General features: G+C 38.9%; 1 protein-coding gene across 3 annotated transcripts in view; it reads right to left on the reverse strand.

The window, feature by feature from the left end:
• The window catches only part of TOX (thymocyte selection associated high mobility group box), a 176,720-nt gene that overhangs the window by 21,217 nt on the left and 138,898 nt on the right, over positions 1–16,605 (reverse strand). For 2 of the 3 annotated variants that reach the window (XM_033155284.1, XM_033155286.1), the window contains 3 exons: positions 12,214–12,252; positions 7,846–8,124; positions 3,803–4,033 (listed from right to left, as the gene is read on the reverse strand). In XM_033155284.1, coding sequence (XP_033011175.1) covers positions 3,803–4,033; positions 7,846–8,124; positions 12,214–12,252 — 549 coding nt within the window. The remainder of the gene's footprint in view (positions 1–3,802; positions 4,034–7,845; positions 8,125–12,213; positions 12,253–16,605) is intronic. The other variant, XM_033155285.1, reaches the window with a different exon arrangement.

Genomic DNA, 16,605 nt, shown 5'->3' on the forward strand with positions numbered 1-16,605 from the left:
TATTTTATTTGTTTAAAGTTTCTTTAGGCAGCTTTCTGGGCAAAATGCCTGTCCAAACCAGTGTATAAATAAAACAAAAGATTAAAAACTATAGAAAATTTAAAACACTGCAAATCAACACTTGAGTTTTAAAAATACAGAACCGGGGAGAACATAATTGAGTCAGACTGTCACTCAGCTAACAAACATCATGCCTGGAAGGCCAGTTGGAAAAGATTCCTCTTCAGGGCCTTCAGAAAAGCCTGCAGCATAGAGATTTGGTGCAGGTCCAATAAGAAGGAGTACCATAGTCATGGTGCCACCACAGAAAAGGACCTTTCTCTTGTGGCCACCCACTTTACTGACCATGGGGATGGGCACAGCAGGAAAGTCTACAAAGCAGGTCATAAGACATGGACAAGAAAATATGAGTGCAGGCAGTCAAATAAACAGCTTGCAGTGAAACAGCTTAGGCCCTTAAAGGTCAAAACCTATTGAACTGGTTCAGAAACCCACTGGTAACTAGTGCAGCTGATATAATAAAGTTGTGTAATAGTACTCAGGCAGCTACATTTTGAAGCAGCTGAAGTTTCTGAACCACCTTCAAAGGCAGCCTCCAAGTAGAGCACTTTGCAATAGTCTAGCCTGGACAGGACCAAAACATGGATTGTGGTGACAAGTAATTATTGCCATATGAAAGCCCATCCAAAGGTCCTGCAGTGCTCCTTTGTTCAATCCTAGACTGACCCACTAACAAAAATACTGCTGATCAACTTTGTATATTCCATGCTTAAATGATATAAGATTATTCCCAGATCCTACATCCAGCAAGGATATACAAAGGCCACTCACATCTTGGTCTTGACAGATTGTCTTTTCCGAAGGAACATATATTTCTGGAAAAGTTTTTGAGGCTTCTTGAAGTTCCATGATTCTATCATTTTAATGCTGGCCTTGGGAGAAGAGGGTGGGAGATTAAGGAAGCCACAATTTATTTTGCTCCTGAGCTTTAGTCTGAACACAGCATGTACTTTAGAAGCCTGAAGCAAGCAACCACTCACATGATGCTGAAATATAATATATTCACATATTATAGAAGAATTCCTGTATTGAAATGGACAAATAGTCCATTCAACCCAGCATGTTACTTCAAGCAATAGACACTGCTGTATACATTAGAGTATTGAAGAGGGGGAGAAATCCTTCCTTAATGCACCTGGACAAGCTATACATTGCCCCAGTGTTTGGCCCACTAGCCAATTTAGTTGTCCTTATAAGCCACACATAAATAATAATGATGGCTAAGAAGAATAACCTTTCTCAACAGATTCCTAGGGCAAAATCTTGTTTTGTTGAAGATAATGCCGAAGTGGTCGCTGGCTTGAATTAGGCTTGAAGGTTTAAGATTTACATGACAATAGGTAGTAACTTTTCAGATGGCTGTACTATGTGTTCTTTAATGGAATACACATTGGTTTCTCTGCAATTCACAAAGAGAAACTGCCAAAGCCAAGTGATTAACACAGCTTTCCTTTAATAATTTGCATGCTCCCATATGCTAGTCAAATAAACACAGCTGGAAAATGAGAAACCCCTGGATGTTTCAGTCAATTAATGTAACATGTCTGGCAAATACTCAAAAGAAAATAATTGTATGCAACCATTTCTGTGTAAATTCTAAACAAGGGACAAATTTGTTCATCTCAGCTGACTGGCTGCTTGTTGTGAATTCCCTATAATGGGACAGGAGAAGGGTTGTTTTTTTAATGGGTGGAGGGGAGTGTTTTCCTAGTAGTTCTTGGACTACCACCACCTTCTGTCTTTTCAGATTGCAAGATCTCTGTTACCTCTCCCTAGGGGAACTAAGGTGGGGGATAGCCATGGCCTGAGGAAGGGCAGCATTGTATGGTGGTGGTAGTGGAGGGGAATGTATGGTGGTGGTAGTGGAGGGGAATTAATTCTTTCTGTGCATGGTAACAGGGACCTTCTCTTGTTGCATTATGAAGTTATGAGGAACCTGTGGCCCTATGAGTGGTGCTGGATTACAACTCCCATCATCCCTGACTGATGGGTCATGCTGGCTGGGGCTCATGGAAATTGGCATCCAACAACATTTACAATCATTTATAGCCTTCCCTTCACTATGCAGCCTCAAGTCTGGTTCCATTCAGCTTAAAACAACAAGCAGGTGGCGCTGTGGTCTAAACCACAGAGCCTAGGGCTTGCCAATCGGAAGGTTGGCAGTTTGAATCCCTGCGACGGGTTGAGCTCCCATTGCTCAGTCCCTGCTCCTGCCAACCTAGCAGTTCGAAAGCACAAAGTGCAAGTAGATAAATAGGTACCACTCCGGCAGGAAGGTAAACGGCATTTCCGTGTGCTGCTCTGGTTCACCAGAAGCGGCTTAGTCATGCTGGCCACATGACCCGGAAGCTGTCTGCGGACAAACGCCAGCTCCCTCGGCCCATAGAATGAGATGAGCGCGCAACCCCAGAGTCATCCGTGACTGGACCTAATGGTCAGGGGTACCTTTACCTTTACCTTAAGCCACACAGTACACAGCAAAACTCGACTAAAATTTAGACTGTGTCAAAAAGCAAGCAGAACCAGCAGCAACAGTGCAGAGGGAATAGCTAAATAGCAGACATGTGGTCAAGAAATTCATTTTTCTTCTGCATATGGAAGATATTGTTTCTATATATATATATATTTTAAAAATGATATTAGGAGTCTAGAAATTGTTGTATTCCTTATCATTTGATTTCACGGGTCTCATTTATAGTTTCCCCTCACCATTCACTTGAAGAAAGACCCAAAGTGGTTGGAAGAGACAATCAGGAGGACTATAAAGAAGTGCTGAGAGTTCCCTTTTGCATTTGTGTTAAAATAATACCCCCCCCCCACACACACATCTGAAATCACAGACTTTCACTTCTCTTTTCCACAGAAGGGCTGCATTACAAAGGTAGCTGCTAATTCTTTCAAGCCCAAGACATGGCCTGGGCCCTTCTAGACATCTTTTTATTATACAATAATTTCACAGTCATTGCAAAGTAATCCAGATATATTTTCTTAAAGGTTTCTTTTGTGATGAGGAAATCACACTTTCCTACCACTTAAACAGAAACACATTGTCATTTGGGAAATGCAATTTTCTCAAACAATAGCCATTCCAAATGCTGTCTGGAATGGGGCTGCATGTGTATCATGGGCACCTATTACTTTTCTGCTGACAAGGGCCCAGGCACACAACATATAGATATGTTAAAAACAGAATAACATTTTGCACATCAGTGTGCTAACAGCAATCACATTCTGCTGGAGCCAGAAGAATATGAGATATTACTGGGAAGGGCTTCCTTTGATGGACCACTGGCACTGACTAAAAGGGAATACAGGCTCTCCTATAAAAGAGCGAAGTGGAAGGAACGTACAGGCACTCCTTTGGTATGATCCTGCGGAAATTTTCAAACCAGCAAAGAAGGATAGGTTAGACCTGAAAAGATCAACAGATCAGAATCAACTTCTAAGGTGGAATGTGCCTGGGATGAGCACCAAAACTGCAGCTGTTTGGTCATATCTGTGCCAAAGCTCTCCTAATATAACAGCAGTTGCAGTGTGGTGCAATCACAACAACACTGTCAAGATATAGGCAAGGATGCTAATGCAGCTGATCCAGTTTTCCTGTAGCAAGTTGTCCTCTTATGACTCATATTCTGATGTGGCACATTGGTTCTCTTTGGAATCAAAGAAACACAGTAGCCATAGACCCATTTCTAATGGAAAGTTAAATCAACTTAATATATGTATATGTGTATTGCTGTACCTGTTTTTGTTCTTCTCCCAAGCCATCCCACATGGAAGCGACAATTTTAGAAACTTCGCCAAAGGTAGCATTTGGGTTTTGGCCTTTGATGGCAGCTTGAGTATCTCGGAAAAATAATGCATAGGCAGAAACAGGTTTCTGTGGCTCATTAGGGTCCTTCTTCTTCTTCTTTTTGGGAGTTTTGGGCTTCTTTCCCATATCGGAGGCAGGTCTTTTTTCTCCCCCATTGATCTGCAAAGAATTCAAAGACTATATTTCAATACAAACTATCACGATTGTAGAGCAAACTAAATCCCCATTTCTCAACCAATATGCACCTGGGGTTCTGCTGCTTGAAATTGTATTTTAATTAGAGTGCTTTTCATAATCCAAATTGTTGGCATCTTACATGATTTCATCTATAAAATGCATTTTAGATATTTTTGGTTATGTAATCTTATTTTCATAATTTTATTATACATTTACAGTTTGCTTTCATTTCATTGCTGCATCTAAGTTCTGGCTTAGCTTTTCATCTTTTTCAAGTCTTACTGCTAATGGCATGACATCACTGCAAAGTGTTTCATAACACATTATACACTGGCTTATCGTTCAACCACTGGCGCAACCCATGTGCAGTAAAAGTTACATTCTCTCTGATGGATATTTCTTCCCTTCCTCTTTAGTACTGGCAGCAATTGTATGCATGCTTTAAAAAAACCCATAGGAATCAATGTGTCTTCCTCCTGATTTAATAGGGATGGGATTGGACATTAATTGTATATGATTGCAATTCAACTGTATCAAAAACCATGAAACTATTTTTGAAATCTTGTTTGTGTAACAGTATCTGATGTTGGATACTTAAAAGAATCTCTATTATGTAGCTGCTGATCAACATAACTCCTATGGCCAGGGGTATCATTTTTTTTATCACTTCGCCTTTCAAGGTCAAATGTCTATTGTACTTTCCCCTAGAGGTTCAGTTGCCAGACAAGAGAACAGAAAACAGCTTTATTAAAACTTTGATACTGGTGCTGGGGTAAGATAATTCCAACAATTCATTAAGAAGCACAATGTTGTTTGTGTTCTAAATGCCACTCCCACTGAAGCCAAGAAAGAATCACAGAGCAAGTATAAAGATGGTGTTGCTGAGAAATAGGGAAAATCTTCCATATAATTCTTCTTCAGATCTTCAAATATCAAAGGTTTAGTGAGAAGCTTTTGAGTTTTCCAAAAACATTTCATCAGACTGGATATTAAGGAAAGCAATGTGTGGGGTTGAGGGGGAGTGCGGACGAGAGAAAAAGAAAGAAATCAAAAAGCTGGCTTAGACCATAAAGTCTGCAACGGTTGCAGTCTTAAAATGGTTGTCACTGTACCAATATTACACAGGCCCTGTGAACTGTAAGCTAAGAAGCTGGGGGCACACAGTTTTGTTGCTTCCAGTTTGCTTCACACTGGGGGTGGCAATATATCTGAACCTGGGATTGTGGTTTGTTGCTGTCTAAAAAACCAGTAGCCATAAACTGTCAACAAATATGAGTTAAGTTTGGTGGGCAATCATGACTAGACAGAAACAAGTCATGATCCTGAGTTTCAACTAAGCCCCCCCCCCCCCGGTTTGTTTACCTGCTTGCATCAGAGGGAGAATGAAATGGAAGTGATCAAGCTGTATGCACAATATGGATTATTAAACCAAATCTGTTTGCCTTCTATTACCAAAAAGTGGGAGAAACCTCAGGAAAAAGAGCAAGGCTCATTAAACTTAAATTTTGTGGTTTAAATCTTCCATCTTATGCTGCAAATTGATTACTTATGTAATAGCTCTTTCTGGACTAATAGCAGCATTGTAGTGGAAAATATGCAAGCCTAACAATCTATCTGCTGTGGTAGCTTTTCACCTGGGAAAAGTTTTGGGCCTAGGAGAGCACCCAAACATGTTGTCTTTTTCAGCCCCTAGACTCATAAGAACATAAGAAACCTGTTGCCAAAGGCTCATCTAATCCAACATCCTGTACTTACGGTGGCCAAACAGATGTCCACAGGAAGGGCCATAAGCAGGTCATGAGTGCAACAGCACTCTCTGCACTTGTGCTCCCCAGCAACTGATATTCAGAGGCATGCTGCCATCCAGAGTGCAGGTAGAACATAGCCACCTTACCAAGTTGTCACTGACAGCTTTATCTTCCATGAATTTGTCTAATCCTTTTGGTCAATCCAAATTGGTGGCCATTACTACACCTTTGGGGTAGCAGATTCCATAGACATTGTCTGCCCCCCACCTTATCCCCTAGCACTGTGGGAAGCAGCATTGGTGATGTAGTGGTGGCCCCACTAGGCTGGAGCGAGTTGGGATTGCTCCCTAAATACCAAAGCACTAGAGTGCCTTCACAATTGTCAGGCTACCATCTTCCCATGTACAGCTCCAAAGCGTTTCCCCTGGTGGACCAGTCATGTTCACACGGCAATGCATTATCATGCCAGAAATATAGCACCAAGGGGAAATTCAACTTTTTCAAAGCATCTAAATATAATCTTACATATTTGGGCTACTGTTATAACTCACTGCTTACCCTTGTGAGTACCGGTAACTTTTAATGTTCACAAAAGGTTAAGTATAGAAACTATTATTTGGCAAATTGAACATCTCTGAAGGAGTTTAAGTGATCCATTGGCTTTGACTTGTTTCTCTACCATGCTGCAGAGTGAATATTCCTCAGGGCAATTCTCTTCTTTCTTTTCTTTTTACAACGTGGAAATTAAAAAGAATTCCACAACTAATAACCTTGAAAATAATGGGGATGATGTTCTACCTTATGCTTACAACCATCTAGCAGTTACACAGACTTTTCTGCTAACCACCAAAACAGAGACAGATGGGAAATAATTAAAAAAATCCTCATACTTATTCTGCTAAGCATAGACTTGTGCTTCAAAATCCCTAGAGGTGTAGTTAGCTCATGGTAATCCACCTCCTGTCAGGCCTTATTGCTTAATTATAGTGATGTATTTAACTTATTTATCACAAGAAAGCAATAGTCTCTCACTTTAAAAATGTGTGTATTAACCATGTTGCACAAATAATAGATCACAAGGATATATAGTAGAGGATTTAAGACTATCAAATAAGGCACATTGTTGATATCTAAACGTCCCCTGAGAAGTTAAGGAACGCCTATAAGCATATTTAAAATAAACTGCAATAGTTCCAAGGCCTTTAATGGCAGTAAGAGAGCTGTTTCGTTCACACTATCTCGCAGTAATCACCATAGTTTAAAATAGATTTTAATCAAGTACCATCTGCATAATAGACTGAACAAACAACATAAAATTCTACTTATAACTTACCATATAAAGTAAAAATGGTAAAGTCTCTGCTACATAAACAGAACAGGCTGCAGTAGTACTTTAGTGATCATGTTTCAGTTAGTTAACATTTGCTGTTTACAGTCCTCTCATTACTCTCTGTTCTCTAAATTCCATGAAATCCTTTCATAAGTGAAATTCAAACAACCATGCAACACACAGTCATCTGTCTAGTTAGGAATACGGATTTGTGATCATACAAAGCATCTAATGTGTCACAATTATAAATAGCAATACCAGAAATATACATGTTTAATGAACCAATAGGATGAATTGTTACATTTAACTGGAAGGCAGTATTCATTCAGAACACTTAAGTGGTCAAAATAACCATGTAAGCTGGTGGCTATCACTACATATTGTTTGAGTGAATTCACCTTCCTTTTCTGTGCTATTCTCCTACCCTCTTCTGCTTCTGTCAACATGCCCCCATGCTCTCATTCATTAAAACAAACACAATGTAAGAAAAATCTAGAATTTTTTTTTCTTGTGGAACAGCTCTCCTGCCATACTTCTTACTCCAGTCTTGAACCTCATCTTTCTTGTTAGCACCTTTCAGAAATATGCTGTTTTGATGGAAATAATTTCTAAAGAATATCATACAACTGAATGAAATATTTACTATAGAATCGCTTACACTGTGATGTTCTGCTGGTTGCAAACCTTGAAAAACAAAAGAATGTTGCTAGTCATACCTTTGAAGTATCATCTCCTTCATCTTCATGAACTGAACTGGATGGTGAAGGAGTTGCAGACTTGCTTCCAGGAGGAGATGGGGAGTTATGTGGAACATTGTTTCCACCCATGTTCAAACCAAGCTGAGCACTTAGCTGTGACTGGTTAATGGTTGTCAGCTGACCATGTTGCAGCATTCCAGGCTGCCTCATATCTCCGGGTTGAACCCTTGGTCTCATGGCTGCTATCTGGGGGTGGGAACTATACTGAGCTCCTTCTGTATTCCGTAATTCTTGCATCTAAAAGAAAAAGGAGAATTTGTAAAGTGAGTGTGTGTCATTATTATACCACTGTTGAAAGTGTTCTGTCTCATTAGGAGTTTGAAAATATTTTGCTTAACCTTTAAAACAACATTGCAGCATTTAAGAACAACAGTGTTTAATAGCTCAATGCTTAAGGAAATTCTAATGACTTCAGTGAAGAATATCCCTTCACGTATCATGCCTTGAAAAACACTCCAAGCACAGAAAAATTATGAGCTGCAATTGTATAATTAGATTTAAATCTTAACATTTCCTAAATCAATGGGGTTTCAATATGAGGCCTGCAGAATTCTTCAGTAGATGGTATTGTAGTTCTAATATACCTAAAACTGCCTGAGGAACTATTGTGATTTCAGAAATGCTATCATTTAACTGACTAACCATAAATGAATGCAAAGAGCTTTAAAGTTCTGAACCCAACAAATTAACCCATTGTGTTATTTGGGTCACTGCTTTTAACCTTAATGGACTTCTGGTTTTTTTTTTTTAATTCAAGCATTGAATCCAAACTTTGCTGAGATGAGGAGTAATCAATGGACAATGAAGTGCTTTACTTCTCCAGAAGACAAATATACTTGTCCATGGATATCCCACAATGTCCTACTGTAATTTGCTGGCACAACTGACTTCTGAGCACGCAGTGGACCCTCCTCTCATGTCACCTCCAGAGCATAGTCTGTGGGCACGCAAGGGAAGAAAGGAAAAAGTCCTGTTGTACCAGTGAAACCCTGCTGGCACAGCATTGGACACAACCCTAGAAATTCTAGGAGATCAAGTAATCAAATGGGTAATGTAAGTGATGATAGAAGTGCTTCTGTATTTGACTATATGAGGATGGAAGACTGGAAATTGTAAATGTATTTATTTTCAAGTGTTGCACAGTACAGAACAGCTCTAGATATTTAATGAAGGGGCACATTCTGGAAGTCTGCCCAACATATATAGCAGAAAGTAGTAATGTCAGTCTAATCATAAACTAATTGTTGCAAATAATAAAATTTTCTCTCAGATTTATATTTTATCATAACATTTAAATTCCAGAAAGTTTGCATATTTGGTTATGAAAACAGAGGCCCAGTTTAGTTGTGAACAAGCCACATTTCCTACATGAGAATGAGGCATGGGGAGCTTTGGGCTTGTTTGCTCCCCTCTGCTTATTCATGCACCAGGAGCTAACCACAGTTCCCTATGATGTCTGAGTTTGGGAAAGTGAACTTTGTTTGAAACATGAATTGAGAACAAGCCAGGGTCTATAACCATGATTTTACCTTGGCTTGACCATAGCTCATAGTTTTGGCAAATCACAGTTCCCCAAGTTCGAACATCATGAGGAAATGTGGGTAGTTTAAAAGCATTAAATTTCATCCGAAAGAAGGAAGGTGGGAAAGAAGATGGAATAAAGAGGGAGAAATGGGGAACCTGAGGCTCACTGTGGTTCAACATCCAAGCAGGAAACATTTCTTCCAACTACGTCTGAACTAGGTTGGACACAGACATGCTTGCAACTCCTACAAACCATACAACCCTTAGAGATCATCATATAACTATTGACGACAGGTAGGTTATTAATTATAATATTGTAATATTTCCATCAAGAACTAAGGACTTGACTATAGGTTATGAAATGCTATGGAGATTAGGTTTTGATCTGCTTTATTTTAATTTTTTTTGGCATGCACATGGATTGCAATGCATCCATGCCAGCTGTATCTAGAAGTCCCAGAACATGCACTGTTGTTTTATTTTTCACCCAAACATTTTAATGTGGAATATTGCAATATGAATTATCACTTTTAACAGGCTTTGTGCAGATTTGTGTAATAAAATTTCTGGCATGTGTAGAATTGATACTTAGGGAGGGGAAGGGGGAAAGGAAAGAGGAGAGGGGAAAATCAATGTATACTGTCAACCAATGGCTTACATTTGAATCTTGAAAAACATTTTGTGATTGTTACTGGCACTTTAATCTCTTCTTTCAAACACCAGCTCCATCCTAGTCAAACATATTAGCCTTGAAAGCTATCATTATCTCTGCCTCTAGCAGACAATCTATATCTGAACAGTTGTACACATAAAACTCTAACTACTTCTTGGCTGTATCGCTTCTGATCCAGCTGTTTTGCTGAATAGCAGTTGGTGAATGAAGAACTTGAATATGGGCAGCCCTGAGGCCTTATTTGCTAATGTTAGTCACCAGCTGCTGCTTTCTGTGGTGTTAGCAGGAAAGGCCTGGAAGTGTGCCAGATGCAGCAAGAACAAGGAGAAGTGAGGCATCTCTGAAGCCCTTCCATTTAGCCCTGCCTGTTATCGTTTGACCCTGAATGCTGGAGAGAGTTTTCCTCAAGGCTACTGAAATGCATTGCAGGAGTTAAAGTGTGACTAGAGCTTATACTGTACAATTACTCAACAAAGTATTCCCCGCCCCCTAGCACTTATCTACAGGGCCTTTCCGATACATTGCAGTGGCTCATTATCATAGCATTTTTTAAAAAAAATAATATTGAAATGAGAGCTGAATTTTGTTAAAATAGATAGCTGAAATTGTAATCCACACATTAACACCACCACATCCTGTTTCCTGCAATTACAAAATAGTACAGGTAGAGAATGTGTTTGTGTGGAACTTCAGGCCCCAGGCATCTCTATCTGGCCACCTCTCCAGCCACAACTCCTTCTCTCAGGCCATTCTCCCCACGGGCCATGTCTTGCATTCTTACGTGGCATTTCTGTCTGGCTGGAATGTGTCTATGAACACTGATAATGCTTCTTCTTTTCCTGGATGAAGGGCAGTGTGTGTGTGCAGGTAGAAAGAAGCCTACTGTACAAAGGTAAAATTAGCCAGCCACTTTTGCTTATTGCTCTACCCGCCACTAGCACCTAGTTAGAAAACTACCCATGGCTGGTATCTGTGCAGTTGAAACAGCACCATAGTGAACTAGAAGGAAAAAGGAGCTTGCATGTACAAAGGTAGAGGAAGAAGAAGACCACATTGTGTAAGAAATGAGTAAGACAGCTATTGGGGCAGCGAGTGAGGCAGTTTGTTAATAGGTTCAACCTAGTAATGCTGATAAGTGATCAAATATGGAAGGGAATACTGGCAGCAAATCTCTATGGCAGAATTTGTTTGGGGCTGCAGTCAGCGTTCTTAATTTACAGAAATATGTGAAAATGTTTTATACTGAGTTGGGTCAATGGTCAACCTAATTCAGTATAGTCTACATTTACCGGCAGCAGCTCTCCAAGGTTTCCCAGTCCTACCTGAAGATTCCAGAGATCGTTTACATGCAAAGTGCATGATCTACCACTGGGCCTTTGCCCGACCAATTGTTCCAATTGCACAAACTGACTGAATCAAGAAGAAAGCATAGAACTGCACAAGGATCAGATAAGTATGAATTGTGAATAACTATGCCTTTAATGACATTAGTTATTAGAGCACAGAACAACCAAAGTTGTTCTTTTGATTTTGATCGCAGTAATCATGCTTACATGAATCATAATACCTTGATTCCAAAGAAAATGGCTTTCCCACCCCTTTTTCTTTACTGCACATCTCTGCAAATGCTCAAATGCCACTGCCAATTGTTGGGAGACATTCCTGAACAATGTGAGATGTAGTGTTGAGCTTCATTGGAAGGAGGAAATTGATGGAAATTCGGGGGTACATCTTGTGTGAATTCAGGTACCTTTCCATTTCCACAAGGCACCCAGGTTAGAGGTGGGTAATGTTTGGGGCAATTTGTCAGGAACCTCACATCAATTGTGTGTGGGACCAAAACTGGCTGTTGGTGAGGCTAGAACTAAAAATGGGCAGCGCAACACTTTTTCAACTCCTTTTTCACTTTTCTTCTCTACCCAGCAGCTGCCAGGGAGGAACAAATGGCACTTGTCACGAGGTCTGAGCTGACCACTTGCAGAGGGCTTCAGAATTTGGTCAAGGACCACATAAAATATGGCTGAGGGCCACAGGTCGCCCACCCCTGCTATACATGCTAGCTGAAGCAAGATGAAAATTAACTCCAAAGCCAAGGGGAAAGACAGATGTAATATAAAAACAGAGCTCACAGCAAATTCTTCAGCTGCCATGTTAGTCCAGTTTCGCAGCTGAAATAAAAGACATGCCTGTGATTAGTTTTGCCCTTCTGTATTCTCCAGGTGAGCTATCCATCCTTTAAAGTTTTTAAGTGCTACATAAGCATTCCTTTAAAAATCCATTTGTTCACTCCTTATTAACGTTTAAAAGTTGCATGGATGGCTAGTGGCAGGATGTGGTAGTACAGTTTTCAGTAATAACAACAGGGAATTTCACTGTTCAGCACCGACCACAGCAAGCTTCTTAAAACAAGCATCCTTACCTCCCACCCAGACTTTGACAAAGAGGTCATATGGGCCAAATGCAACAAAAGAACTTCCACTGCTCTAAGAATGTCATGTTTTCACCCAAGGGTTGAAATATTTTTTTCCAGATCAACAGTCCCATTGTATCAAGAAAACACTTTTTTGAAGGACTGTCACAAACCTCCCTGTGCATTTTAATCACAGCAGTAATGGTTGAAATCTGTAGCTGAATTTTGCAATTTGGTCACTTGTTACAATGGACTGCAATACAATAATTCAAAAGGATGAAATAAAAAAAGTGATCTGAATATGATAATTAAAGATGCCCACTACAGGTGCAAAATATACCCTTAATATAGGAAATATTCATATATTTGTTAAAGGAGTTAGTGATTTACTGATAAAGTTTAAGTAACAAAAGATGTACATTGTCAGTATCTCTGGTTTACAGCATGCTGCAGTTTAAATAACCTCATCTTCCTCAGGCTAGAATCAAAATATAACTTCTTCTAACTTCTCATTTGATGAGAAACTAATTTTATTCTTAAGTAACTGGTATTATAAAGCTTAAAATAAATTTAACAGTAATAAAAAAACAAGAAAAAATAGCATTCAATTATTGGTTTCTACTATTAACATTGGGTAATGCTCTCTTGAAGGAAGCCATCTTGTCTTTCACCATATCAGCTCTTGTAAGTGACCGTAAGCTTCTTTAAAACAATTAAATACTCAAATGTTAATGGCAGGTTTTTAGAGCATGATCATGTAATGACACAAATGTACTAGCGTAACATTTCTTGGTACACACTTAATTTTGTGAATATTAACATTCTCTTCTACTTGATGTGTTAATAACCTTTTGAGTCACACAGGGCCAAGGTCTCAAAACTAATCATAAAAAACACACTGACTGCTATTCACTCTAATATAATAACCCTTTATTTAAAACAACCTCCAATAAATTTCATTATAAGAAGTTATTAAAAGGGTTAAAACCTATTAAATGTCAAAGAATTTGCCTGACTCAAACTTCCAATAAAGGAAGAGAATAGGCTTTCTTTCTGAATTATTTAAATCTTTACTGACTGTGCACTGAACCATTAAATTAGAAAAGTGTTATTAGAAGTGTTCTCTGGTTTTTATAAAAGTTGCAGCCTGGAATGTATCAAGCCACAGCCTTTAACCTGACTAGTTAAAGAAATAGGTTTTTAATCCCAAATACATGGTTTTCCTTGATATATAAAAAGAGGTCATAATTAAAAGTCTGGCCTGCAAGCTGAAGATAATAAAAGTATTATTACAGGAGCATACATGTTCATTTAGTATATTCTTCATGCATGCTTCCATTTTAATTTGGACAGATGCCTTTAATTTAGTTTCATCTTTCAGGGTCCACTCATTTGGACCCTCTTAGCAATCAATAAAACTTCTAATTGTGACTCATTTTGAAGAATTAATGGGGAATCTTAAAAAAACCCATACCCAGTGCATCCTAATTCTAATAGGTTAATATTTTAATATGTGAGCCTATATATTAGCATACTTGCCTTCATCGACACTTTACACTTAATTATAACTTAAGCCTGAATCACAGGTGAAAATGGAACTCCTTATTTCATATTTTTAAATCACTTTCCTAGAACTCCTAAGCCAGCAGTGTATTGCATTATGGCACCAAATCAGGTATCCTTCATATATGCTAGAGCTGCAATGTGAGATAATTATTCATGCCTTCATTCGGCAGTCAAAGTATTTAAAGGCTTGGCACCATGTCAGAAGGACCAGTCATGCAACCCCATTCAACACCATCATCGCCTATGGTTCAATATGACGATACAATGGAAAAGACATTGGTCCTGCCACATAGTGCCAGGCTTTTAAATGTTACTGCAACAACAGGGGTTGAAACCATAGAGAAGTACCGTAGCTCTGAAGCACCTCCTATAGTATGAAGATGCATTTCATTAAATACTTGAGAAGAAAACATAGGCAAGACCATTTTGCTTTTTATTTTAAGCAAGTTATCAAACAATTTAAAGCTAAATGGCCTAGTAACTGAAGTTTCTTTCTTAAATGTATCGGTTTAGGAGTACTGGTTATTTCATTCATCAACATTCCACTGTCCAGTGAGGTGGTGGGAAATTATGGGCACTATAAGACTCTTCAGAGTCATCAAGGGGTTTTATGATTAACTATATAACATTCTATAATTAAACTACATAAGAAATTACAGCTATTATTACATGTAACAATACTAAAGTAATTACATTTCCTCCCAGAATTATTAACTGAAAACAGTGCTCAAATACTTATGAGCAATAACAATACCCTAAATGTCTTAAGTTGCAATCCTATACTTGCTTACCTAGTAGTAATTTTCTCTTAATTCAATGGAACTTGCTTCTGAGTAGAAACGCATATGACCGTGCTGATATTAATAAGAGTAGCAGCAATTTAAATATTCTGACTATGTCTTTTTATGGCGAAATGAACAAGCTACCCAGCATCACAGTCAAATGTTGTGCCTTTGTCAATTTCATATATGTATAGTTATAAGGCAAGACACTTCTAGTAAGTGATAAAAAATGGGTTTTGCTCTGGGGACTAAAGTGGTTTAATGATATGCTAATAAGTCTCTCTTTCTCCTGTATTGTATTATTTACAACTTTGTCTTATTAATATCTGCAGGATAATAATGTGACTGCAGTTTGCCACCCCAAGCACTGTATATTTTAAAACAGGAAAACTTAATGATTTGGTTTTGCTGTATTTGGAAAACAAATGGCCACAGTCTTCAAAGAACAGAGGGAAATCATGGCATATCTCATTAAACAAGAGGATATAGTATTCACAAATATATATATATTAAATTATGAGGCAAATAGAGATTCTTCTTTTCACTGTCATCTTGCTGACATTTTACAAATGACCCAACATTTCAGAAAGAATGTACCCATTTGCAATTAACTGGTATTGTACTGAAACCAGTTTTGTAGCACTTCCTTCATCCTCTTGCACCCTCTACAGTAAAATCAACCACGCTTAAGATAAAACACCTCTTCTCTTTATATGTACTCCCAAAGCCTAGCCCTGTGAACTACAACTGGAGAAATCTACCAAAAAACTAGCAGAAATATTCTACCCATCATGTGGATAAGATGTGCAATTCCTTTAATTTTAAAGTGAGACTGGGGTACTGGCAATGAGTTCTGAAAGAGGGGCAAGAAAAATAAGAGGTTGCAGAATAAAATAATTTGAAGCTTCAATGGCTGGGGACAGAACAAAGAGGGAATAAAAGACAAATATAGTTTGGAACAGGAGGGCAAGCCAATGTGAAAAGGTTTGATTTCAGAATGAAGCACTGAAAGATCTGCATTATTAAAATAAAAACAGCTATTAGTTACATAATTGTCAAAAATCAATACACAAGGCCAAACACAGATTACTTATTCATTATGTGAGAGGAAAACCAGGATTAAGCTTGCAAAGTGCCCCCACACCTCAATGAATATGAAATAAATAAATAAATCAGTGGCTTTTTGAGCCAGTTTTGGATGGGGGGGGGGGAGAGAATCCCTTTCAAGCCTCATAATGAGCAAATGGCATCACCAGAGCAACTTGTTTACACCTAGCAATGTCTAGCAAACATCACCACTGCCAATGTGTTTCAATGTATGTCTCAAGTATCAACAGGAAACATAGACCAGTGGTCAGCAACCTTTTTCAGCCATGGGCCGATCCACCGTCCCTCAGACCATGTGGTGGGCCGGACTATATTTTGAAAAGAAGAAGAAGAACAAATTCCTATGCCCCACAAATAACCCAGAGGTGCATTTTAAATAAAAGCACACATTCTACTCATGTAAAAACACCAGGCAGGCCCCACAAATAACCCAGAGATGCATTTTAAATAAAAGGACACATTCTACTCATGTAAAAACACGCTGATTCCCGGACTGTCCGTGGGCCGTATTTAGAAGGCGATGCGGCCTCTGGCCCCAGAGGCCTTAGGTTGCCCACCCCTCACATAGACCAATATTCCCCACAAATGCTCATTGACAGAGTCCAACAAGGAAATGAACCACATCTTGGTTGGTGTAAATTTAACATAAGGTCACA

Source organism: Lacerta agilis, chromosome 7 (assembly GCF_009819535.1).
Source record: "Lacerta agilis isolate rLacAgi1 chromosome 7, rLacAgi1.pri, whole genome shotgun sequence".
NCBI lineage: Eukaryota > Metazoa > Chordata > Lepidosauria > Squamata > Lacertidae > Lacerta > Lacerta agilis.